The following is a 25537-nucleotide window of genomic DNA, read 5'->3' on the forward strand; positions in this document are numbered from 1 at the left end:
CAAGCTGTGCAGTGTTTTCTCGTTCTGTTATACTAGGGCACGGCGTTTTCCCCCTCCCCACTAAATTGTGGTGCTGGCGGAGGAGCATGCACTCTCCCCAGCACGGGGAAAGACCGAGCCTTTTTTTACAACCGCACTCGCGGCCGCTTTTCGATCCCGAGCGGCGGCTGTCACCGGGACGGCGGGAGGGGAGCGGCGGTCGGCGCGGAGCGATGCGGGGCCGCGGAGCGGGGAGCGGAGGGCGGGGGGCGAGGACGGCGTGGCGCAGAGCGCGGGGGCAGTCCGAGCGGGGGTTCCCGCTGCGGCAAAACGCACATTTTGAACCCTGAAGGGTTTCGGGAGCAGCTTTGGGAAGTTCTCCGGGTGCCCCTGAAGCGTCCTCGCCCGGCGTACGGTATCGGCGAGCGAGCGTCGGGGCACCGGAGCTTGTTTCGGACGGTAAACCCGGTCTGCAAAGCCCGGGGACAGTTTTCAGCTTTCGTGAAAGTCTGTCTTAGGAGGATGTGATGTAAACTGATTAAGCGATAACTGCATGCTTCCACATTGGTGCAACAAATAGCTAAAGAAGCAGAAAATGTGCGAAAGTAACGTCTGCTGCAAGGCTGCTATAGAGAGGCCAGCGATGCACTTACAGTTGCACCGTGAATAAATAAATATGATTTAAGTTATTCCCCAGTTACAAACCATTGTAATTCAAAAGGAGTAAAGTATTCATAAATTGTGATTGAAGATGGAAACAATGATAAGGCTTATTCAGTGATTGGATGCAGTCCTGTAGTTTTTTGGCTGACACATTTTTTATTGTTTATATTTTGTTTGGCATCTAAGTGTGATTGACTTAGATATGGATATTTTCAGTAAGTAAACGTGAGCTGCAGTGGAAGAAAGCTGGAAAAAAGTGTTATTGAGATATTTCTTCTGCAAAAGAGAAACATACGAGGTGTTTTGCGTAACAGATACACACATGCTTGCAGGTACACACATAGAAATAATTACTTACTGTGGAATCTGTGGTTAGAAAAATTAATTCTGTGTAGGCTGTCCAGTGTGTGAAATTATTGACAGGCAATAAGACCTCTGCATCAGAATATAAATGTGAGAGTACAACTTAAGAAAGCAGTTTTTGCATTTGAGACAAAGATTTTCACAACCACCTCTTTTAGAGTGGTAATTTATTATCTTGTTTCCTGCTCAAATGATTTTCTTTCATATATTTGCTGTTTGGACTCACTGATGTAATAGATTTCCTCATTCTTTAAAATACTGCACTCAGGTGTATACGAACCCACTACAATGTACTTCTCCTGCCATTAATTCAAGAAAGCAGTTCCTGGCTTTTGTGCATTGATACCTTCTCCATAATATTTTACAATCATGCTCTACCATGTGCTGTGCAGAGACGGTTCCCATTTAGTGATACATGCATGGAACGTAGTTGCAGCGGATTGATTTTAGTTTGAAATCTTTTACTACCTACCTACTTGGAATGATACGAATGGTTTATAAATAATTTTTTCTCTACATAAATTAAAAATTAAAATTACACCAGCAATGAGATCCTATACCTTGCATTCTTTATTTGTTTAAGGCAAAAGATTGATTCATCTCACTTAGAGTAGCAATCGCATTAAAGTATTACTGACAAAATTGTTCTCTCTATTGTGTTCTCTGTCTCTAGGACTCTTGCAATGCACATTGACTGTGGTAATATATATTCAGAAGAAAATATTTTGGTAAAAGTAAACACAGAACACCTGTTTGGATGGAGCTACTTAAGAAAGTGGTAGTTCAGTTTGTGCCGAGAGAGCGCTGAAGCACGTTTTAGAAACAAGTCTAAAATCCAAAGTACAGCTTTAAGACAATCCTTAGCAATTTGAGTATTACCCATTACACTTACAATAAAAGTTTTGTGGGTGAAAATTAATCCAAGGACAAAGAAAGCTTACCAAATGCAATTTAATTTTGGGGGCTCCCTTTCTGTCTTTCCCATATACATCTTTCTCTGTGTTTTGGAATGAGTGGAGACTGCATTTATCTGTCTTGCTGAGGCATGAATAGGATGTAGTTACTGCATGCCTTTTAGTGCCTCCTCTCTTGTGATATTTTTTCCATCGTTTATTTTTATGTTACAGTAGTCCAAAAACCCACAATATGTTGTATTTTCTTTTGCTCTTATATGTTGTTTCACTAGGCATGAGAAAATTTATGCAGGGAAATTGAGTAGATGAAGTTTTCTGTATAAAATTTCTATACTTCTGCCCGGTGTATTTCTTATACAGTCCCCAGTTTGAACTTTCATGGGCTGATACAAAGTTTAAAAGTGGGAGATAGAAGAAGGGCACTGCATATTCTCTTTATCTTTTCCATATAGAAAACCTGGCCTATCTATCGTCATTAGATGACTGTTATTTTTCCTTTATTTACAAGCTACATAGATGTTGTTTAGTAACTTCCATTTTATTTAAATTTCCAGTACACAAGGTTCACCTGACCTATTTGATATGACATTTGAAAATCTTACCTTCATAAATCACTTCATTGCAAGAGCAACTGTGACACATGGATAAGTGCCACATAAAACCAAAAAATAATGCACTATTGTCTATGTGAATATTAAGGGGGAAAAGTAAAATTCTGTAGATACCTTTCTAGGAGATTTGGTGGAGAATGTGTGTGATTAATTGCAAATGTCCATTTAGGATCATTTTTATGGGCACTTCTCCATGTCCAGTAGTATTTTCATTTGAAAATACTCCAGGTGCACAATGAATAGCTCAAAAAATCTGATAAAATTGCTTTCAAACAGGATGTTCTTTGCTGTGTTTATCCTTCACACTTTTCAGCTGTATTTATATCTTTAGGACTTAATAATGCTGTGAAAGAAAAACCTTAATACAGTTTTTTAAAGGTTGGAGTTTTTGGTGTGTATGTTTCTGGGTTTTTTTTCCCCTCTTTTTGAAAAGGAAACATTCAACTGCTACAGAATGGAATTTAAACAGTGAAATTCTCTATAAAATTTTCATAGATATAAAATACTATAGGTTATTATTGCTAATACTATACCCATTACCTCGAGACATAGTCATTCTGAAATAGTTTATGATGCTTTTCTTCAAAATTAAAACTAGATGTGCAGTATTCTTCTAGTGTAAAATATGTCCATGTTTATTTTAATGCCATTTTAAGTTATAAATGCCAAAGTCTGTTTAGATGTAGGGGAAATCATTGTATTGAGGCAAAAATTAATTTCTCCTAAAGCTCTTCAGCCACCTGCCATCACCCCACCTTTAGCCCCAGATGTTAGAATTTTCAGAATCTGTAGTAAATGTTTTATTCAACCTAAAATGAATTGTGAGGATTTAACCGTGTACAGCCTTTATCCTCCCATTAATTAAAAAAAAATATATTTATTTGAATACTTCAATTAAAATGATTTCTGTAGGAGAAAGAATAAACTTTCTTTAGTAGTTATAATTGAGAGGGAAAAAAGCATGGCATCAGAAAGCGTATGAAGATAGGGAAGTCTTATCATGGGCTGTGGTTGCTCAGAGCAGTACTGCCTTCCCACACAAAGAACAGATTGTGGTTTAACTCTTTCCACGGCCTAGTTTTATGTGCCAGTATAGTATCAGAATTGTTCAAATCTGTGCTGGAAACTACTAATCAGTTTAATTGTTGCCTTTGTAGGTCTTTTTCCAGCATCATACTGTAGCGAAATCGTTTATGTCCTCAAGTATCTTCCTATATTGCCACTCTGCTTTTTTTTCCCTTTTTTCCCCCCTTTGCTTATTTTTTTTTTCCTGTGAAGACAATGTGATAGGCAAACTGTTTGTAACTTTTCTGTTGCTTTCAATTTGATTTAAGGATGGTTAGGGAAGTAAGGTAACTAGATCTAGTGGGATTTTTAACATTCAGGAAATGTTGAAGTTTGTTTGAAATTCAAAGATTTAAACATGGAATTCTTTGCCTGAAGCTTCTGCAGTGGCAGTCTGCACTCTATAATTGAGACCATTAGTTCTACTTTCATCATTTTTACCTAATGGAGTTAATCAGCCTATTGATTAAACATAATTCATTCCTTGTCTAGCAGTGTAACTAAAATAGTAGTTTGTTAATTGTATTCTTGAATATAATTGCATAAAAAAGGTTCAGTTTTAGTTTGATTGCACTGTGCCACTAAGTATGATGAGCAATCTGGTATTTAAAATGAAATATGCCTGCACACAGGAGGAAAGATACCTCCCCTAAGGTCTCCCTTTCAACCCAAAATATAGTAAAGCTTGATAAGCAGATTGCAGTGTTTTAAACAGCAGATTTTTTCACTGAAAATAAGTTTTTGAGGAAGGTCTATTTAGATATTAACAGTTATGTGTAGGATGGTACTTTAAGCAGACAAATGAAATTAATTTAATTGCTATAGGATGTGCTTGTAGACAACAACTAAGCATTACCCCCTCAATGCAATCCATATGGCTGCTAGGCAGAAGATAAGAACTTGCAGGTGAAGCCAAATGACAGAAAGGGATATTTTGAAACTGTAAATAAATTGCATGGATTTCACAAAAGCAGCATTGGACCAGTGGTGGACTCATAATGTCTCTTTGCCACAGCATGCAGAAACACAAAGAATGCAAAGTTTGTGCCAAGTTGCCATTTTTCATTGTACACCTCAGATTGATTTTTAAGGGGTTTAGAATAATTGCCACACTCATGTGATCAGTTAACAAATTAACTGACTCTGTGGGGCTTCAAAACCCTCAGTGGAGCTGCTGGAAGGACATAAATGAAATTTTTGTTCTCACCTTCATAAACTTTTAATTTTACAGAGTTTGGGGGGTGGTGGGAGGGAAGCCAGAAGAGCTGAAAGTACAGAAGCTTCTGTTCAGGATTTGTATATGACATGTCGTGTCTTTCGCCTGCTTTTCCGTACTGTATACTGGTTTCTCTAGTTACCACCACTGGAATGGTGCTGTTTCAGTGCTGGAATGTTGGACGTTTGATAAGAAAATGGATCAAGTTTAATGGCGCATGCTCTTTGTGCCACCAGCAGTCTCTTGCTGAGAGCATGCTCCAAAAGCGGGAACTGTGTGGCATTACACTGAGCATGTATATGCTTTGTGTTTCTGTGCCACAGAGAAGAGAAATGAACTGTGGCATTTGCCTCAGCCTTCCGAACATTTCTGCTCAGATTTTTTAAAACCGTATAGTGTCCTCTTTGTGCAATGGTACTTTTCTTGATGTTATCTGTTCACTCAAATATTTAAATGTTAGGAAGAAAACATCTTGGTAGCATCTCTTAAATTATGTTTTCTCTGCAGCGTTGTGGGATGAAGTGAGGGGAGGAGTACAAAATAAAATCTTCACACGGTTCTTTCAAAGAATGAAACACGGGAAAAATGTGATTCTCTATGCACTTTTTGTCTACTGCCTGACAACAGTAATAATTTCATTAAAGGTGTTATGCAGAAATTTGCGTAAATTTAAAGTGTTTATTCTCTTCGTCTTGTATTTCACTTAAAGATTTTCAGAAACGTTTCTTGATACTGCTTTGGTTATGAGAACTTGCTGACTTTGAGTATTCTTGTTCTCTTCTTCTTTTTTTTCCTTCACTTCTTTCCACAGGATGAATTTCACCCATTCATTGAGGCACTTCTTCCACATGTCCGTGCAATTGCCTATACTTGGTTCAATCTTCAGGCTCGAAAACGCAAGTACTTTAAAAAACATGAGAAACGAATGTCAAAGGATGAGGAAAGAGCAGTCAAGGATGAGCTACTTAGTGAAAAGCCTGAAATTAAACAGAAGTGGGCATCCAGGCTCCTGGCCAAGCTGCGCAAAGATATTCGCCAAGAGTTCCGGGAGGATTTTGTGCTCACGGTTACTGGGAAGAAGCACCCATGCTGTGTGTTGTCCAATCCTGACCAGAAGGGCAAGATTAGGAGAATCGATTGCCTGCGACAGGCTGACAAAGTCTGGCGTCTGGATCTAGTCATGGTGATCCTGTTCAAAGGCATCCCCTTGGAAAGTACGGATGGAGAACGTCTCATGAAATCCCCACATTGCACAAATCCAGCACTTTGCGTCCAGCCACATCACATAACAGTATCAGTCAAGGAGCTTGATTTGTTTTTGGCATACTACGTGCAGGAGCAAGGTAGGAAGCAGATTGTCATGTTTCTATGTTAGTGTGTCAAACTCTGATTCCAAATAGCCCTGTTTCCCCTGTTGGCTGGCTTCCACTGAAACACTGTTCTGTGGTCTATAGATGTAATGTGGCTACATACCCATTTGTAAATCAGCATGTATACCTATATACTTAAATACACACATATTCCTGCAGACCTGTGTAAATGACACGCATATTTGACATACGTGCCTCTTTCAAGAGAGAGAGACACATACCACGGCAGTACTTTTGTTCCACTGAAGTTGCCTTCCATTTTTTATGAAAAAGTGGCAATACTTAGTTGTGACTTCAGAAAACATTCTTGTTTTCAAGTTGTGCTTTTAAAAAAAATAAAACAACCCCCCACCCCAGTACTATTAATAACAGATGGAGGTATGTGCAATTGCACAGTCACAATAAATACAACAAATATTTATTATTGCCTTTGTAGTCACAAATAATCAAGAAGTCATCCTTAAATTGATGAATCTGCTATTACACTGAAGAGCAATTGTAGACTTTCTCATACCTATAAAGTAGAATCTTCGAAATACATGGCTATGTTTCTTGTAAAGCCAAATAGAATCAGAATTGCATTATCTAATGTTTTATTCATATTTTACATCAATAGCTCATCTTACCTATCTGAGCTTTAAAGCAAAGATCCAGCTCAAAATATTTTGAGAAATTTTTATGAAGAGCATATTTTCATAATCATACTCATATACTTTTATTTGGCAGGTAATTGAAATGTGGAAAATTGTAGGAGCTCTATGGAAAAAGAGCTAAACTTCCTAAACTTAGTTTTACAGAATGCAAATAAAAACAGGGCTTCTGATAATCATGTATCAGGGAAAAAACCTACTAGCCCTGTTGCATATATTGCATATTCAATAACAATACCCATTGGCAGGTTCCCTAAAATTGTAAATGGCTGTAAGTAGAAAAAAGAGGTGTTTTGTTTTGGTTTTTTTTTTTCTCCAATACTAGGTCTTCTGAAATACTTTTTCTCTGTTAGAGTAATTTTGGTTCTTTCTGGTAATGATACCATCTTCTAAATGTCTTTGTAATGCTGACTGATCAGCAGTAATAATACATTTCATTTTAGCTGCACATCTCAACTAGGGAAAGTTTGACCATCTGCAGATGGTGGGCCATTTCACAACTTGGCCTGGTGGTAGGTAGAAATGGCCTGCAGAAGGGCAGATGGCAGGCAGTTATCTGATGCTTGATAAATAACTATGGGATTTAACAAGAGAACAAATTGAATTGATTTTGTTAGTAACAAAAAAGTAAAATTGCATGTCTTCATTTGGTGTATACTCATTCTTTAAGAGAAGACATACACAATGCAATATTTTTGTTTTAAGTGAATTTCCCTTTTAGCATTTGCTCATGCAAGTGAAGAACTGTTTTTATGAATGTATATATCAGGTTCTTCTTTGTTGATTATTTGTCATGAAAAAAAAAGTGTTTTTTTCCCCCCCCACTAGTATTTTTTGTGTTTTTTGTCTCTCCACAGCATTAGACACATTTGGATATTTTACAGTGACTTTAAGTAGCTGCAGAGTCTGGTAAATCTGATCCCAAATAATATAGGAAGAAAGATTTCTTTGACAACATTAAACAAAATAGCTTAACTACAAATAATTCTCACCTTTAAACTCCTTTTGTGGAAAAAAATTCAAATTATATTTTGAATTCATGTAGCGTAAGTCATAGCTTACTGATTAATTCTGTGGATTTACCTGTCCCTAGAAGTCAAAACTACAAAGGGAGGCAAAACAGTTTAAGTAGCACTTGAGCCAAAGAAACTGGGGTCAGAGTACTGTTAACACACTGTTGACTTATAAGTTGTTGAAAGCCAGTAACTTGAAGTGGGAGAAGGAATTGCAGGGCATAGCTGATTTTGTTGATTTAAATGTATTGAGAATATAAGTTTATTTAAAACACTATTGTCTAACTGGAAATTAGTAAGTTAAGCATGCTGTAATATTATAACTTTCAAAGTTACACAATGCTACTTTGAGAATATACTGAATATGAAGCTGGATAATTTCTGTATACCAAGTAACTCATAGAAGACCCTTTTGTTTATTGCGAACTGCACCTATTTTGTATCTGTCTTGCTGCTTTACAGTAAGTCTTCCATTAACATCTGTTGTCTCTCTTCTCAAAGAAGTCATATTAAGTTGTCTATGTATTTTTTTTCCATTTTATCAAACTTTGATTCTCCATACTCATTGAAAGCAGGTTGATTGTGGCACTTTGTAGTGCACTTGATTAAGAGTGCCAGGCTTTGTGAAAGATACGCACGAAGTCAACCAAAATGCTGCATTATACATATGGTGTTTTGCTTTTTATTTATCTTTCCAAACATATAAACACGCCTAATAGCATCGTGTAAAAACTAACTGGAAGCATAGAGACAATTCAATCCCTGGACTAAATATGAACAAGGAATTAGCACATAAAATGAATACGGGGGCCAAGTAGTTTGCTTTTTTTGTTGCTTTAAAATAGAAGATTAGGGGGAAAAAAGAGGAGGAAGGATAGTTTGAGTGCCAGTGATGGTTGCCAGTGGCACCAGGATTGGCATCAGACCTTCTTTGTTTAGCCTAGGATGTCTGTGATTTGTTGGTTGGCATCCGCATTGCAGTGCAGAGTAATCTTACAATATATTGACAATTTCCAGATCTAGAAGTGTCAATAATCTTTTCAGTTCTTAACAAAAAGAGCTTCTACTTCCATGTCTGCCTTGAAAGAAGAAATAAGGACTGATCTATGAAGTTCTATCATTGATGAACTTCCTCAGATTCTACTTTTTGCTCATCTCAAAATTCAGCATCCTTTTCCCCCTCTATTCTCTTCCTGCTATCCTCTTAAATAAAAGAAAAAAAAGAAAAGAGGATTGACATAGGTTGCAATGCTGCTCCTTTGACTGAAATGGAAGAAGAAACTGTGAAGTATACACTGTGATCAATGTTTAACTTCAAAATAATTCTTAATCATAACAGGCTTCCAAGGGGCTCTGCTTGTTGTGGGTATCAGGGGCGTGTGTGTGTCCCACACAGATCTTTTATAAAGCCCAAACTTGAAAATGGTATGAACATTGTTTCTATTGACAGAATTGCCCCCTTTTTTTTTTCCTGTCAGCATCAGAGAGCATCTATCTTTTGGTATGAAATGCATTTCAGTCCATAAAATCATTTGATGGTATTTGATTCAGCGCAGCACTTATGCTGTGTTCCCGTTGCTACAAGAACCGCCATTTTGTTTGTCGAGTGCCAGGAGAGGGGAAAAAAAAGGCAGACAATGTGCTTGATGCCAATAATGGTTGCCAGTGGCACCGAGGTTGGCATCAGACCCTCTTTGTCTAGTTGCTGAATGCCTTTGATTCGTTGGTTGGCATCCGCATTGCAGTGGGCACATTGGAAAGTTTTTGACAATCAGTGAATGAAAGCTGCAGTACTTGTTTGCTGCAACAGAACCAAGATAATATAAATCCTTCCTTCAGATAGATGTTTTACTTACTCTTGCAGTGACTAATTAAAAAAAAAAAAGCTAAAAATTGCCTTATTTTTTTTTCTAAAACACAAAATATCTATAGCAATGTGCCTTGTCTGCAGAATTCGTAATTCCCTCATCATCTCTGCTACTTTTTTTTGCAGCATAAATAAAATGCAAACTTGATGTTAGGTAATTCAGCATATACTGAATGAATGAAGCATAGTAGACCTTGAGAAATGCTTTGAGAGTTTAAAGAACTGAAGCAGTAGTACATGTAAATGTTAACATTTTTAAGTGTTTTTAGTCCATGTGCCTCTCAGAGCGCATTTCTCTGATCAGTCATGTTACTGTTTACACTCTCCTTTGTCCTTATGTAAGGGTGATATAATTGGGGGAGCCCACGTTCCCAGCTGTTAATAAACTCTGGAGTCAAAGGAGGAGAGGATCTTTTAAACTATCTAGGGAGCAGGGCAGAAAATAGATGCAGATGCCCTTAGTCCTATAGTGTTCAGGCACTCTTCGTTTCTTAACTTCTTATACCATCAAGATGCTACCACGGCTCCAGCTGTGTGACTTTATTACCAGGAAATTGGCAAAAAGAATAAATCATTTCTGTTGGAAGTTTCCTAGATAGTTAACATTAATACTGCTTTCTGGTTAACTGCTATTATCTCGTTAATTAATAAGATGGATTAGCAGCTCTACCCAAAGGGCTGCACAGAAGGAAGCCTGGCCTGTGTGAGTCCCTGAGTTGCTAGACTGTGTCCTGTCTCTTGAGCATTGAAGGGGGGATGCTGAGCCAGGAAAAAAAAGAAAAAAGCAAGAGAAAGATGAGAGAAGAGCGAGGGCACTGGCCGGCCAAGGGCAGAATTTTTTGTGCAGGACTCTCGTGCCTAGGTGCCCCTGTACTGGGGAGGTTGGCAGTGCCCTGCCCTGGCCCGGGTGGCATGCCCCGCCGGGGGGTGTGGGAGGGGGCATGGGCACACCCTGGTGTGGTGCCCACACTCCTAAATAGCGCGCTTGCAGGTAACCTCAGCTGGGGTGCAAGGTGCTGCCGCCGCATCAGGCAGAAACTCCTTTGCTCTTAGCTTAATGCCAGCAAAGTGGCAATCTCTAGCCACGTGGGGATATCACTTTTCCAGTTCAGACAGTCCTGGCAATGTGTGTGTCTTGTCTTTCTTGAAAAATATGCACTCTTCCAGAAGGAATTATAATTCTTTTTTAATGTGACGTTTCTGAATTGCATGAGTGGGTGGGCTTATCAATGGCTTGATCTTTTTTAAAGCTTTTTGAATTTTTTGAATTTATGTCTATAGGGAGCTCAGATTTTGAAAGAGGTTTGCATACTAATTTTCATGTTACATTTTAGTTTTCATTCCGTAAGTAGAGAAAATTTATTGTGTAGTCGTTCTTTTCATATTTTAAAATGATAATAAAATTATTTTGGTTAGTTTGCTGTGACTACATGAAATTCCACTTAAAATCACACTCAAAATAATATTTTGAGCAGTTCCTGGTTAAGTAATATTACGGTCATATGCCTAAATGTCACACCACCCAGATAGATTTTGGATGAGGGTTTGCATTTTTTGTGTGGGCTGATGTTCTCACATACAATTAATAAAAAAGCAATGGGCTTAGAACAATCAACCATTTGCTGATTGTTCCTACTTCTTTTAACCTTAAAGGTTTGCCTCCTTTTGAGTACTTTACCTAGGAACACACACTAGAACATTTTGCCTGTTTTGCAGAAGGGTATGTCAAAGTGCAAGGTGATTTGTTGGGAGTTTACACAGCAAATTATGTGTTACAGCAGGAACAACAGGAAATAGAGCTTATTAGTGCCTGTACCTACAGGCTTCTATGTGCTCTAGGACCTTGTTTCTTGCATAGTGAAATGGCATGCAGATCCCTTGCTCTAAATTTTCATTTTGAATCAGGAAGCCAGTATAGAACAAGAAGTATGAGTTTATATTTTATCTGCTCCAGTATGAAAAGAGCTTTTGGTAGTTTAAAAATCTCATAGGGAATAATAAAGCCTCTTAAAACTGAATTACTCGGGACAATTCCAGTCTGTTGAGGCGTTCAGAAAATGCAATTTAAAAAAATTTTTTTGTGTCAATGGAAAAAGACACTATTATTTTCCAGTTTTCTAATGTAAAATTTTGGACGACTATTTTGTTGATTGTTGTACTGAAAATTGCAGGCAAGAAGGACATTTGCCAGTAGGAAATGGAAGCTAATTCAGTGTATATATGGATGTAATAGTGGTTTTCAATTGATTATTATAGTTACTTTGTTTATGAAGATGTAGGATACTGAAACATTTTGAAAGGTCACTTGGCAATTTTAATTTTTTCAGAACATTTTTTGTGTGAACTTCAGATAGCAGATCTGAAGAATTCAAAATGTTTATTTTTTTTCTTTTTAATTTAAAAAAGTTTCCCTCAGAGCAGGGTTGTGGGTCGTATGACAGGTTCATGGGAAAGAACTTAATATTACTTAATATTACTGTTTTTAACAGGAATTAAATTCATGTGCATTTTAGGAAGGAGCAACTACCTTATTCTGATTTTTCTTACCTGATACACTAAGAGGAGTAATTTTCACAGGGTTAAATAACATCAATTGTTTTTAAGACAAAAGAAGCTTAAGTTTAAATAAACTCTGTGCAACCACTTGAATATGTAGAGGTCAGTGTTATTTATGAATGACATTTAGTTCAACAGCAAGAAGCCACAAAGGAAAGAAAAGAATGGAAAAGGAATCAGAAAATTCTTGCTTCATTGTAGTTTCAGACAGAAATAATACTGTGAATAAAAATAATGCTTCTAAACTATGTATAAGATCACTAATTCATAAGGGAAATACGTCAACTTAAAGCAGAGTTTTATGTTTTAGTTTCTTAAATTGTCATGCATATTGGATTCACAGTAACTGTGAAAACTTCATTAAAACAATTAAATGCTAAATGCTACCGCAGGTTGGATTTTAAAGTTAATTGCATGAGGTTGTTGTCAAGCCTGCTTCTTTTTCTAGCTTTCCTTATTTTTTTCTGCTTTTCCTCCTTCTCCTCTTCCCTGCTGCTAGTGTGGTAACATAATCATGTCAAGGACAGGTGGCCCTCTGAAATGGTGGTCTACAATGCCAAACACTAATTCAAGAGGTTTCCTGAAGTGCTACTTTCCAGTTTCAACAGCAAGGTGAAATGTTTCTTTGATGTAATTGCTTGGATTAGGATGATCTTAAGATCAAGTTAAATGGCTATCTTAACTGAATAGGGTTGCTCCTTCCATTGTGGGGCGAAGAAGAAGGCTTGTTATGTGGAGCTACTTCTCAGATGCTAAGTGAATGTGAAAAGGGAAGAAAGTCTCTGTTACTACTCAGTTTGTTTGACAGATGTCAAACAAGATGTCATTAATTATAGGGAGGTTTCATGATTTTACTCTGTATCTCTTTTTAATTTTTTGAATTTTAAACTGTTGGAATTTTTAGAAGTTTTTGCTGAAAACCAGGCCGGTTTTCAGCAAAAAGTGAAGCCTGGATTAGAAGAGGTTTGAAAGTCTCATAAACTAGTAAAGGGGAAGTAAATCTTAGATTATTAGCTTTGTCTAAGAGAAAGCAGAGTTAATTTTGGTGAGTCTATCGTACTGTCTGGTACCAGTGAGTTGTGTGTGAAGCTGGAAGGATTCTTCTAGCACAGCTGTTTATCTTTTCCCCCACCATGTTTTTATTTACAAAAAAATTACTTACACTCTCCCCCCCAGTTTTCCTCGGTGGGGGGGGGTGGTTCTTTCATTTTCTGAAGTATATTGTGCTTTTTTAATTTAAAATACATTTCTTTAGCTGTTTCTTAGGAATATCAACATTGGCATGTGACTTTTGTCCTAGTTTCCCCCCTCCCCCCAAAGAGAGTGGTGGGAGATGGGCACTTCAGACTTGGTGTTTGCAGGGAATTTTGAGGAAGGGCTGATAGTCTAAAGTGTGTTTATCAATAGTAGTATTTTGAAAGTTGTTAGCTAGCCTGAGGACAAGAGCTTTTGCCTTCATGACCTATGGCTCCTGTGTGTTACATCCCACTTTATCCCAGATTCCTCTTCAAGTCAGAAAAGTGTCTTAAAATTATAGGGGCCTTGGTGTAATTTTAACCTTAATTTTCTCCTAACTGCCTGTGGGGTTTGGAATTTTTAAACTACATATATATTTGTTTGTTTTTATTCCAAGCAACAGAATTGAAACAAGAAGTTATTGTGATGTAGCGTGGTGTGAAAGCTTAGCTGAAGCCCCGTCAGTCATTGTGTTCATTTCTCTCAGTGAAACCTTGCACTTTTTACATGAGTAACTGCTTATCTTCAGAGCAGAAGGGACATGTTAAGTTTTCCAGTGTCCTTCTGTAAAGGCACATTCACTAAAGGCATCTCTCTGGCTTTAAGTGGGCCTTTTCTTATTTTCCCCCTGAAAAAAATGCATATGGAAATTGATCAAAACAGTTCCCATTTTCTTCCTTAGAAAGTGAACAGGAAAGCCAAATGCAAAAACGAACAGTTAGTGAACTCTGAGAAACTTGGTGTGGCTGTTGAGGAATTAGGAAAAAAAAATCTGTGATTGTTTGTTGGAGGCAAATGCTGTGCACAGGTAAGTATATTCCATGTTATTTGGAATTATTTGACAATTGATAGTTTTAAGTATGTATGTTTTGAACATATTGTTTATGTATTTGACTTTCTGGTCTCCAAGATATATTAACCTGAGCTACCATACATCTTTCATAAAGGATCAATTTAAACAACTGAAGGATAATTATCTATTTATCTTAAACCTAGCATGGTATTTTAATTTCCAGTCAATTACCTTGCCATATCCTTCATAAGCTGTGTTCTGAGATATCATAAGATTTATACATTTTTCTTTAAAATAGAAACAAAACATTGTGCATGCTTTAGAGAACAGTAATTACAAACTCCATGCCTTTAGAAATTAAATGAAATTAAAATATTCACAGAGTACATATTTTTTGCTTGTGAATTGCATTGGGCTAAAACGCCAAACCATTTTCAGCCTTTTTTATGAAGTGGTTAACAGGGAAATGCTTGGAAGATTATTACGGATGTGCATTGTCTGAGAGATAACAAATATACTTACTGCAGCATCAGCTTTCCATTGCCTGAGTAACGCCATTGAGAATGATGCCAGATTTTTTGAAGGGATGACTCCAGTGTCCCTGATTTTAAAGTGCGAAAAATTCTCCTAATCAAAAGACAACTTACTCTGACATCTGCGGTTTCTAGACAGATTGCTTTAAGTTTGTTATGCCACGTTAAAAGATGTGTTTTATGAAGCTGGCCTCAGCTCCTGGCCTTAGTGTCAAGAACCCTGCTATGTGATGCAACGCATCTTGTTAGGTTTAATTGACCAAAGCTGATTTGTTAAAACAATTCATTTGTGCTGTAACTCATGCCCAGGCCAAGTTGCTACCTGAATCTCTTGACCTTGGTTTGTCTGGGTCATGAAATGGCTGTGAACTGCTAGACCTCTCCATTGTTCAATGGCCATGCCACATCCTCCACTTCTTTGTGGTAGTTGCTGACAAGAAGACCTCGGCCCCGAATTTACACCCCAGTGTGCCTCCAGAGCATCTGTATCCTCCTTTGGAAGTGCTCCTGATGTCACCACCTATTGTCTGCTGACAGTGAGGGGGTCAAATTGACAGCCCTTCACAGTAGAAGAGCTGGTGCAGGAATCTGGGAGCTGGAGGAAAACTCTATCCTCTCTCAGGCTGCTGTGCATTTCTGTTATATTGGTGTGCACGGGGTCACTACTTTTTTCAAGGGCAAACACCATCAGTCTTAGTCAATCTCATTTCACTGTGAGCTTTGTCTGAGTGGGATGTGCTGGGAAGAAGGTTCTGCTTTGAAAATATTTTGTGATGAAAATCTAATGAATATGCAAACCACTTCAATTTTTAGGCCACAGAAGCGATTGAAATAATTTCTTGGCGTGAAATGGGGGAGTGTTTCCTGTCAGTGTCATAAGTGGCTCTTGATTTCTTTAGTACCAAAACATAGATTTCTAAAGACCTAGATTGTATTCAAGAGTAGTCATGGTTTCTAAGCAAAGGGCTTTAAACACTATGCTTGATGCAGTATCTAAACTTAGTGAAAGGGAGAAAGAGCAATGTTTATATTACTTCTTTCAAAAAAACAGGTGAAATGCATTATTTCTAGGGAAAGCTACTTGTCCTTAGGAATTATTCTTGGTGGGGGGTAGTCACTGGCCCCTTACCCTGACAGACTTCCTGCTGTCAGTATCTCAGATGCTAATGTCAGCTTCTTGATGTGGACTTTGTGCTTCCCATAACTACCAAAAATTGACTGTTGGCACAGTTTATTTTATTGAAATGGGTATTACATCTAATCATATGCTGCATTGTTACATGGTTTTAGGACATAGAGCCTTTCAAAATCAGTGACTGGTCTGTCAAAAAACTTTGGCTAGGTTATGATGGCTTATAGGCTGGTACTGGCAACATTACAAAACAAGTAAATTTGTATTCCCGTGACCATCAGATAATTGGTATGCTCTTAAGTCCTTAGCCATAGACTTTGCTCACATGAATGGATTTATTCAATTGAACTGACATAGTTTAAACCCCATATTCTTTCACAGCACTATGCACTGACTTTTGCAGCATCTGAGCAGGTTTGTATTTCTGCAATACACCTTATTTCTTCGTAAACTTATTCTTTTTTGTTTCTTGAAACAGAAAAAATAAGTCAGATGGTATGTTTACATACAGCATTCCTGTGGACTTGTATATGATGAAATCTTTTCCTTCTGTGTGAAACTCTGCAAGCTAGGTGTGATTTCTAATTGCAGTTACCTAGTTCCTCTGAAGGAAGAGGGTGGGAATGCTGGTGCAAGGAACTTGAATGCTATCACTGTGATGACAATATAAAGTATGACTCAATGTTTAGTTGTAAGGACTTCAAAATCCTTGTCCCTGGTCCCCAGCCCTGCCATGTGTGACTGCAGGCAAGTTAATTAATATCTCTGTGTCTCTGGTCCCAGGGAGAGACAACACCACTTGCTTCAGTGCTGGCCCAGCAAGGGTTGTGATAAATACTGAGATAATGTACTAGCTGAAAAGTTCCTGTATTCCGCTACAGCAAGCAAAACCCATGTGCTTGTGCCCAGCCCCCAAGAGGGCTCTGTATCATAAAGAAGTGTTGTACACAGTTTTCTCATGCCCAGACAGAAGAAACTTGCCCAAGCAGGGAGGGCCAGCACAAAGCATTCCTTGCCTGTAAGCCCTGAGGTGGTACTGCTCCGTGGGAGATGGTGTCAGAGCGAAACCGCGCAGCAGGGCTGGCCCGGCACAGGGGACCGCGGCTGTGCACAGACCGCTCCTCATTTCACCCCTGCTTCATGCAGCAGGAGCTCTGGGTACTGCTGGCCCTTGGGGATGGGACATGGCACTGGGAGGTCTCTGAGTTTCCCTGCCCTGTGACAGTGAGGCGAAAATACACTCCAGATGGAAAGACAAAAGAAACACCCATTATGGGGCAATTGTATGGATGGTCATCAACATTCAACCACAAAGGAGGCATCTGCAATGCCTGCTGGGGTGGCCTGTGAGCTCAGTCTGGTTCCCCATCCTTCTCTCAGCTATTATCACAGGTTTTTGGTCAAGTGGGTCAGTAGCTCAGAACACACTTAAGTTCCTTCACTGCTGTCCCATGCACAGGATGGATTGTCAGGAATTTGGTGAGATGAAACCCAAGCTAATGTAACAGTGTACCCGTGCCTGGAATATGCTGGCCATCCTGTTTCATCTCCCAGACTTGGACAAATTTGGTTTGTGAGGCAGCTGATAGGGAGATCATTGGTTTGTAGGGGCTTAGTCCAGGACTGTGTCTTAGAGGGCCTAGCTTTGCCTGAAGCCCCAACTGATTGCGGTGAAATGCTCCTAAATATTTAGTAACCTGTGCCTTTTGGACCCAGTATGCCATATAGCTCTACTCCTTTAGTCATGGCTTTCCTCGTTCCTTCCTCTATGATGATATTTCAGGGCTGGTAATGAGCTAGCCATACCAACAGCTACAAAATTACTATGTCTGCTTCTCAGAGAGGGAAGGTCAAAATAATTTACAAAAATGAAATCTGTCCATGTATTTTTTTCCAGCTGGTACTGACACAGTGCAGTTTACAGCAAAACAAGGGTTAACATCAAAACTTATTCTATTGTTTAACTTCCAGTTAAAGAATAACTGGCTTGTGCAGAAAAAAGAATTGAAGAATTCATTGGACTTTTGGATTCAGACATATAATTTAAATTATATCAGGTTTTGATTTTACCATATATGCATTCATAGGTGAGTTTACTCTCAGCAGTTCAGTCATTTGTAGAGGCTTATGTTGTAGGAGTCACAGACTTAGTTGGTTTTATTAAACCCAAGGGAATTTGTTTTAAAGCTATGTGTAATTACTTTAACTGGCTCAATTGCTGCCCTTTGTTTTTCTTTTTAGTGAAGAAAACATATCAAATTGTTACTTAGAGCATAAGAATTGTTTTTTGCACTTTATAGTGAGGAGTTATGGTATATTTTAAAATGTGTGCTGATCTTGCATTGTCATACACAAATGCAGTGTGTCTATGTAGTCTTTCTTGGCCTATCATGTATTCTTTCACTATACTGTGGATATAACTTGAATATTCTGGGACAAGAATCATAGTTGTCCTGTAATGATTTCTGTTCTATTTACAACCTCCAAATAAAGGAAAAGCTGCTTACAGTAAAATGAGGATCACTGGTCTTTCAGTAATTAAATTGACTAGTTATACTGCATTAATCCTTTTTGGAACATTTGGAATGGCTTCTTAGCACTCACAAACACAGCATTAGGGCCAGAAATTAATCTGTTGTTTGTCCTTCAATATTTGTGTGATGTAAAGAATGTGTGTTCAAAGATGTAATTCACGTTCAGGACTAGGATCATCATAGAGTCAAACAGTTATATTGATCATTCAGTAGCATGAACCAAGTCCTAGAATGAAGTTGCAACAGTTGTTGGAAGGAGTCACACACTACTAATTGCATCCAACTGACAGAACTAATAATGGCTTTCAATGCTGGCTAGTTTTGGTTGCTCTGTGTACATGAGGAAAAAAGTGCGAATTATTTGGAGATAGCCAGAAACTTTCTAACTTTCTGATTAGCCTTCTTCATAGGTAGGTCAAGAAGTAAAGACTCAACATTTCATCAGTTAAGAATATGTGCATGGAAAAAAATCAATATCTTTCTAATGATGAGGACAGTGTTATTTTTATCAAGGACAGATTTACGGAACATTTACCAAGATGTCACACCTAAGCTTTATCAAGTTGTCTAGCAGAGAAGTGTTTCAGGTGATCACTTGATATTCCTTCTAATTTCGGAGTTCAGTGGCGCTAATGCAGTAGTCAAATTTCTTCCTTTTTTGAGCTTTGAATTCACAAATAATGAGCAACTAAAATCAGACAAAATTTTTCTCAGATTTTTGCAGTTTCTTAATTACTTTTCTGGACATAGTCTGCTTAGTCTTTGATCAGAAGGCCACACTAATTCACTTGGCGCTGTATTAGAGTCCTGTGCTGTTCTTCTGCATTGTTCAGCTGTAATTAACGTGAAGCATGGCACAGAGCATAAGCTTCTGAGCCTAGGTTAAATCAGCAGAAGAGTCTTATGTTCCTGCAGTATATAGTCTTAGAACACATTATCCTATTGCAGTAAGATAAAAGTGTTTTAAATATAGTCCAGCCACTCTGACCTTGTCAGAATTCAAGTCATATTACTGGTAACTTGGGCTTGCTGACGTGTTTCACAGTAGGATGAGCATTAACACAGAACTCCCTATTCCATCTGGTGAGGAACCTACAGAGAGAGCTAAACATATACTTCTCCTTAAATTCCATGTTGTGGTATAATGAGATTCTGCCTTCTCTGTGCTCATGACACTTCTCTTGCCATTGATAGGCACCTGTGTCAGAGACCAAAAAGTGCATTTGAGACACTATAAAGCAGCAATATTAGATCATGTAGATGTGACTGCTGAATAGTAATAATTATGGGTTGTATTTTTGGAAAAAGTGATTAGTGACAGCTTTAGAAAATGTTTTATGAAGTCTTTGGCTTTCATGGTAAATGGCCTGGATACAGGTGTCAAAATGAACAGAAGAAAATTTAGTGATTAATCTACACATGACAAAAATGTTTCAAAAAGGCTCTACAATTTTTAAATTTGATTCTGCCAAAATTTGCCTACGTGTTACAACAACACGGTAAAAACCAGAGACATCATGGTGAGGTCTGAGGAAGCTCATGTGGGTCCTGAAAGCAGCAAAATCACATTCATATGGCATCTTCATGTGCTTTCATGTACACTGCTCCTTTGGGTTCCCCACAGGATGATGTCAATCTACTCTGGAAAAATATGCCCATTGGAGTAACCATAACAGATTAATTTGAACTTGTGTCTGTTATATGTGTGTTTTATTTTCCAGTAATAATATATGCATATGGGTCTGACTGTGTCTGTCATGAGGTGTTTGATATGTATCTTTCAGTCTGAGTGCATGGTGTTTGGTACTCATCCTAGGTATTACATATCTTTTTGAAAAGGTGCCTTTAGTTTTTGTTGCTGCTTTCTCTATCACTGGTAATGCATGACCTCTTTGAAAGGCGCACATCGAATCCTAGTCACTTAAGTTGGAAAAGAACTCTAAAATCATCAAATCCAACCAGTAACCTAGCACCACCAAGTTCACCACTAATCCCTGAGCACCACATCTACACCTCTTTTAAATGCCTCCAGGGATAGCAGCTCAACCGCTTCTCTGGGCAGCCTGTTCCAATGCTTGACACCTCTCTTGATAATCAATTTATTTCCAAACAACCAATATAAGCCTCCCCTGGTGCAACTTGAGGCCATTTCCTCTTGCCTTGTGTCCTGTTACTTGGGAGAGGAGGCTGACAACCACCTGGCAACCATCTGCTTTCAGATAGTTACAGTGAGCACGAAGATCTCCTCTCAGCCTTCTTCTTAGCCTTCTTCTTCCAGGCTAAAGAATGTCAACTTTCACAATTGCTCCTCCTAGAGAAGCTTTTCTCTAGACCTGTCAACATCTCTTGTGCCCTTTCCCTGGACGTATTTCAGCGCCTCAAAGTATTTGCTGTAGTAGCTCAAAACTGAGCACAGGATTCAAAGTGAGGCCCCCCCAGTGCCACGCTGACATATTTCTTGTTGTCTGAGGGATAGACAGCTGAGTGGCAGAGTAACTGCTTCTTTGGACATTGCCAGTGATGAATAAATATGCCGGCATTTCTTACCTTCACAGACTGTTTTCACAGAGACAGTTCAAACTCATCAGCTTTTTTGGATTCTGCCACAATTTGAGTGCTAGGTGGCTCTGGGCTGTATGTGCCTCCTTGCCAATGACAACTGCAGCAGTAACCCAGCTCCTGCCACAACTTGTGCAGGTGTGGGGAATGGGTGAGGTGAAGAAAGAGAGAGGATATGGGGCTGGGGAGGAATGGGCAGGGGCTGTGTGAGGAGAACCCAAGAGTGGGTGTGAGTAGGGGGTGGTGGAGGATGCCATCTCTATTGCCAATAGCACCAGTTGTGAAGCTCCTTCACTAGACAGGTCTGTTGTTTTCTGAATAGTAATCTCTCTTCTTCTGTCTCCATAGTAACCCAAAGTTACTTTATACAGAATGTTTGTAGCTCTGAGTTTTGGTGCTGGAAGAAGAAAATATGCATGTAGAATGTTGTGTTCCATTTAGGAACAATGAGAAAGACAAAGGAGAAAAGAATCTCTAATTTATTTTCCTCCCCTTCCGCAGGTTTGTAAATGTGAGGGACATTCTTCTTGTATTTTGTACGTTAATATGGATCTCATCTGATCTCTTTGAATCTCATTTGGCTCAGGAGGGGTGGTTTTACAGTAATTCAAAGTCCTAAAGCTGAATTCATGTTGCAAGAACTGTGTTTAGATTCGTATTGCTTCTGTAAAGGATGTTCTGTAAAGGCCTGTTCAGAAGCTATTCTGGTGTATTGAGTTCCCAGGCAACAAAACTAGAACACGTATGACTGAAGTACTGCAGACTCCCTAGACTGTAAACCTAATCCTGCAAATCCCTATTTACATAAATCCCACTGATTTCAAAGGGCCTGCACATGAGAAAGCAGGTTTTACAGGATCAGGCCATTCTTCCTAGGGACCAACATCTGTTGCACCAACTGTGATAATCTCATGACTGTTAAAGAAAACTCTGAGGAAACATTTTATCTGGGCTAAAAGAAAACAGCAAAATAGTAAACTGTTATCTGTTGCTATAAGGTGCATTATTACCAAAAGCAACTCTCTTTATATGCTGCGTCCCTCTTCCCTTCCTGCATATTTTTATTTACTCTAGGGAAAATGCTTTATGTAGCTATGTATGGTCACTGCTGCTCTACACCCGTGTTGTGCAAAGTTCAAGAACTGCCGATGTTGAGATATGCTTAGATACTGAAATAAGCTTTTGGCCTATAGGTTAAAGACTATCATTGCCTTTTGGAGCTTTTGGAAGTAGAGAAAGAAATGTCTTCAGTAAAATTTTAGGGTGTTTTGAGTCCTGCAGTTCAAGTCTATGCTGCTTTGGCTGAATTAACTGAAGTTCTACAGTCAGAGTCCACTTGGCATTCACTGTGGAAGCATGGATAGTCAATTGGTAATACTGCAAGCAACGAAAAAGGAGCAGCAAAAGCAGGTGGTGGTTATGTTGGGAAGAGTAAAGTTCAGTTCCTTTACTTTCCTTTAGGAACAGAGAACACTTGCACAGCCATGGTAGCACTTGCTGCAGCTGGAGCTTAGCAGCTTTTATGACGTGTACAAAGAGATTTGGAAAGGGACAATAGACTGCTGCATTACCTTGGTTGACTACCAGTTTCTGTAGGCCTGGTTTCATAACACACAGGTGTGGATTCATAGTGGTGGGGTCATTTGGTGTGTAGTCCTGTATGTTTGTTGCATTCCTTGGGCTGTGCGACTGAAGATAGAGATGAAGTGTCATTCATTGTGCCTTGTAGCACAGAAGTTATAGTAAAACAGGTGTAGAAAAGAAAAGCAAAAGAGCCAGGCAGCTCAGCTAGGCCGCAAATGTGTTGGGGGTAAAGATCTCTAAAGTCCAAAAGCAAAGGGAGTCTGTATCAATAATGAAGTGCATGCACAGTAGTTCTAGCACTTCATCCATGCTTTGGATTTCCAGCACTTAAAATTTACAGTCAGTCTGCGCATGACAAGGACAATGGCCTGGGATTTCCATGAGCCATGTGATGGACAATAAGTTACTGTACTCATGTCATCAGATCAGTGGGAAAAAAGGAGTAAGAATTCAAATATGCCTACAGTGGTATCTTGCTGTCAGCAACTGCGGGATTGGTGGACCAGAGGCATGTTATTCCTCAAGATGGTTGTATATTCTTGTAAAATTTCCTGCTAATTTTGAATAATTCTAATGATTACCCTTTCACATCTGTGAAATGAATAAAATAATCTTCAAAGGCATAGGCTTGAGGGACCTGTATTTAACAGATATGCAAAATCTAGAATATAAATAAAGCTTCTGTGCAGTTACTTGAGAAAGTAATATGTTCAAAGGCAGTGCTTTTATTCACAAGCTGTAACTTTACAGTATCGTTTTGTCTCCCTATCTTTTCTAATTATTATGAGTCAAGTTTCTGTAAATGTACAAGAATCATGATTAAGCATACAGTTCACTAGGGAAAAAAATGTTTGCTATAGGTTTTTCTACTATGTAGCCTGTATCTCTGCTCTGAGATTACCACAATTCCTCCTTCCCTGTCATAGGCCCACATTTTCCCTCATGTTTTTAGGAAATAATTAGGAATTATACTCTTAATGATTTTTTAATGAGAGTTTAAATGTACCAGTTTACTTAGAAGTAATTGCTTTTGAGAAGCAAACAATATGCTTTAGGGAATATTTTCTAGATTTTATATTGAGCTCTGTGCAAGATCACACCTATGCTAAATATGCAAAAAAAATCTATTATACTATGCTTAAAAAAAGCAGAATGAAGATGAACATCAGCTGAAATTACAAAAGGTACACTGCCAGGGAACAGGTCTTGAGACTGAGAGCAAAATAATTTACACATTTGTTTTCATATATGCTAATATGAAAGGTTTTAGAAAAAAAAGTCATGCAAAATCTCAAGAAAGTTTATAATAAGAAAATACCAAGTGAGCACTTGTACTAATTTTCTATATTGAGATATTTTCATCTTCATTTGCTAGCAGTAATTAGTGCAGTCAGCATATTTTTTTTTTTTTTAATTTTTTCTTTTTTGGAACTGCACAGAATTAGTATTTTCAAAATAGGAAGTGTATACGATCAAGCTTGCTGAAATTGTGCACACTATTTCATTTGCCTCCCCTGTCTCAAATCCCAAGAAATATTGTAAGTTCTTTAAGGTCTGAATTTGTCTTTTGTTTATGTTAGGTTAAATCCAAATAATGTAACAAACATCTGTGGTCCTTTTAAATTTTACTGGACATTGTTCTGGTTTGAGATTTTTCCTGATATTTTAAATCAATCCTTGTCAGAATTTGGAAATGCATTACAGAATTGTGACAGCATGGGAAGAAAGTAGAACTGATTCTGAACAAGAAGGAAACCAATCGGTTAGTTTTGAAAAATAGTTCATTGTTTGTTTCCAGAAGACTTCTTGTAACAAGGGATTCCTTGTGTCATTCTCCACAGTTTTCTATATTGCTCTCTTGTATCTCAGGAGAAGTAACATTCTTCTTCATCAGACCCAATGTACCTTGTTAAATCATCAAGACAACAGGATCTCCTGTCGTTCTGCTATGTTATGGGGCTCTTGCAGAAGGTGAACACCTTTGGAATGCAAAAAGAGTTTTGCATTATTTCCACTTTTGAAATGCCATCTCCTGACTACCTAAGTGAAATGACAATTGTTCATGTAAACATGCTACATTTTCTTGCTGCTTCTATAAATGCTTTACAAAGATTTGCAGCTGAGTGTCTGAATGGAGAAGGAATGCAGGTGTTTGAGATCCACATCCTTCTGTGCCTCAGTTCAGCACCAAGCACAGCATGGCCTTCAGTCCTGTTGAGATTGTGCTGCACTGTGGTATTTGAAATGCTTAGTGTGGAATCTCATGCTAAAGCAGTACTCAGCATGGTATAGCTGCATTCCAACCCAGGCTGTGCTTCTTAGCACTTTCTTATTGCTAGATAAAGCAAATCATTAAACTGATTTGGTTTGTTCATTTCTGATACTGTTCATTGCAATACAGTATTCTGAAATGAAATTCTCTGAATATGAAAATAGTTTTTCACAAGCATAAAGAGATAAGTATGTTCTACATCAGGTTCTTTACAACAACTGTTGTGTTTGCATATCTTATCTCTGACAATAAAACTAAAGTTGGTGGAGAAATAGTGCTCTCATTCTTATGAGTGCTTAGATTTTTAACTTTTTATTTCCTATGATAGTTGTTGAAATGCTTGTCAGTGGAAGAAACTCTTGAAAGAAGCTAAAATTTTATTTTAGAAAAACAGATTTCAATTAATCAAAGTGAAAACATATTTTCTAATCTTTATAGCTGTTACAAGAGCTCAGTATACCAAACCTAATAGAACACATTGTAGATAAACACAGTTACGCTTTAAACTTTTCTAAGAAATAAATGAAATAGCTTTTGATGCAATTTTACTACTTCAAAAGAAAATAAACAAACTAAAACATACATATAAACTTAAAGAATGAGTTCATCTTACTGGATTATTCTGGG

At 38.2% G+C, this 25537-nt stretch overlaps 1 protein-coding gene across 13 annotated transcripts in view; it reads left to right on the top strand.

Annotated features, from left to right (window-relative positions):
* Positions 1 to 25537, top strand: part of NFIB (nuclear factor I B) — a 266491-nt gene that overhangs the window by 98021 nt on the left and 142933 nt on the right. For 12 of the 13 annotated variants that reach the window (XM_032097262.1, XM_032097270.1, XM_032097264.1 and 9 more), the window contains exon 2: positions 5623 to 6154. In XM_032097262.1, the coding sequence (XP_031953153.1) occupies positions 5623 to 6154 (532 nt within the window). Of the gene's footprint in view, positions 1 to 5127; positions 5226 to 5622; positions 6155 to 25537 lie in introns of those variants that run through there. The other variant, XM_032097268.1, reaches the window with a different exon arrangement.

This window comes from Corvus moneduloides, chromosome Z (assembly GCF_009650955.1).
Source record: "Corvus moneduloides isolate bCorMon1 chromosome Z, bCorMon1.pri, whole genome shotgun sequence".
Lineage (NCBI taxonomy): Eukaryota > Metazoa > Chordata > Aves > Passeriformes > Corvidae > Corvus > Corvus moneduloides.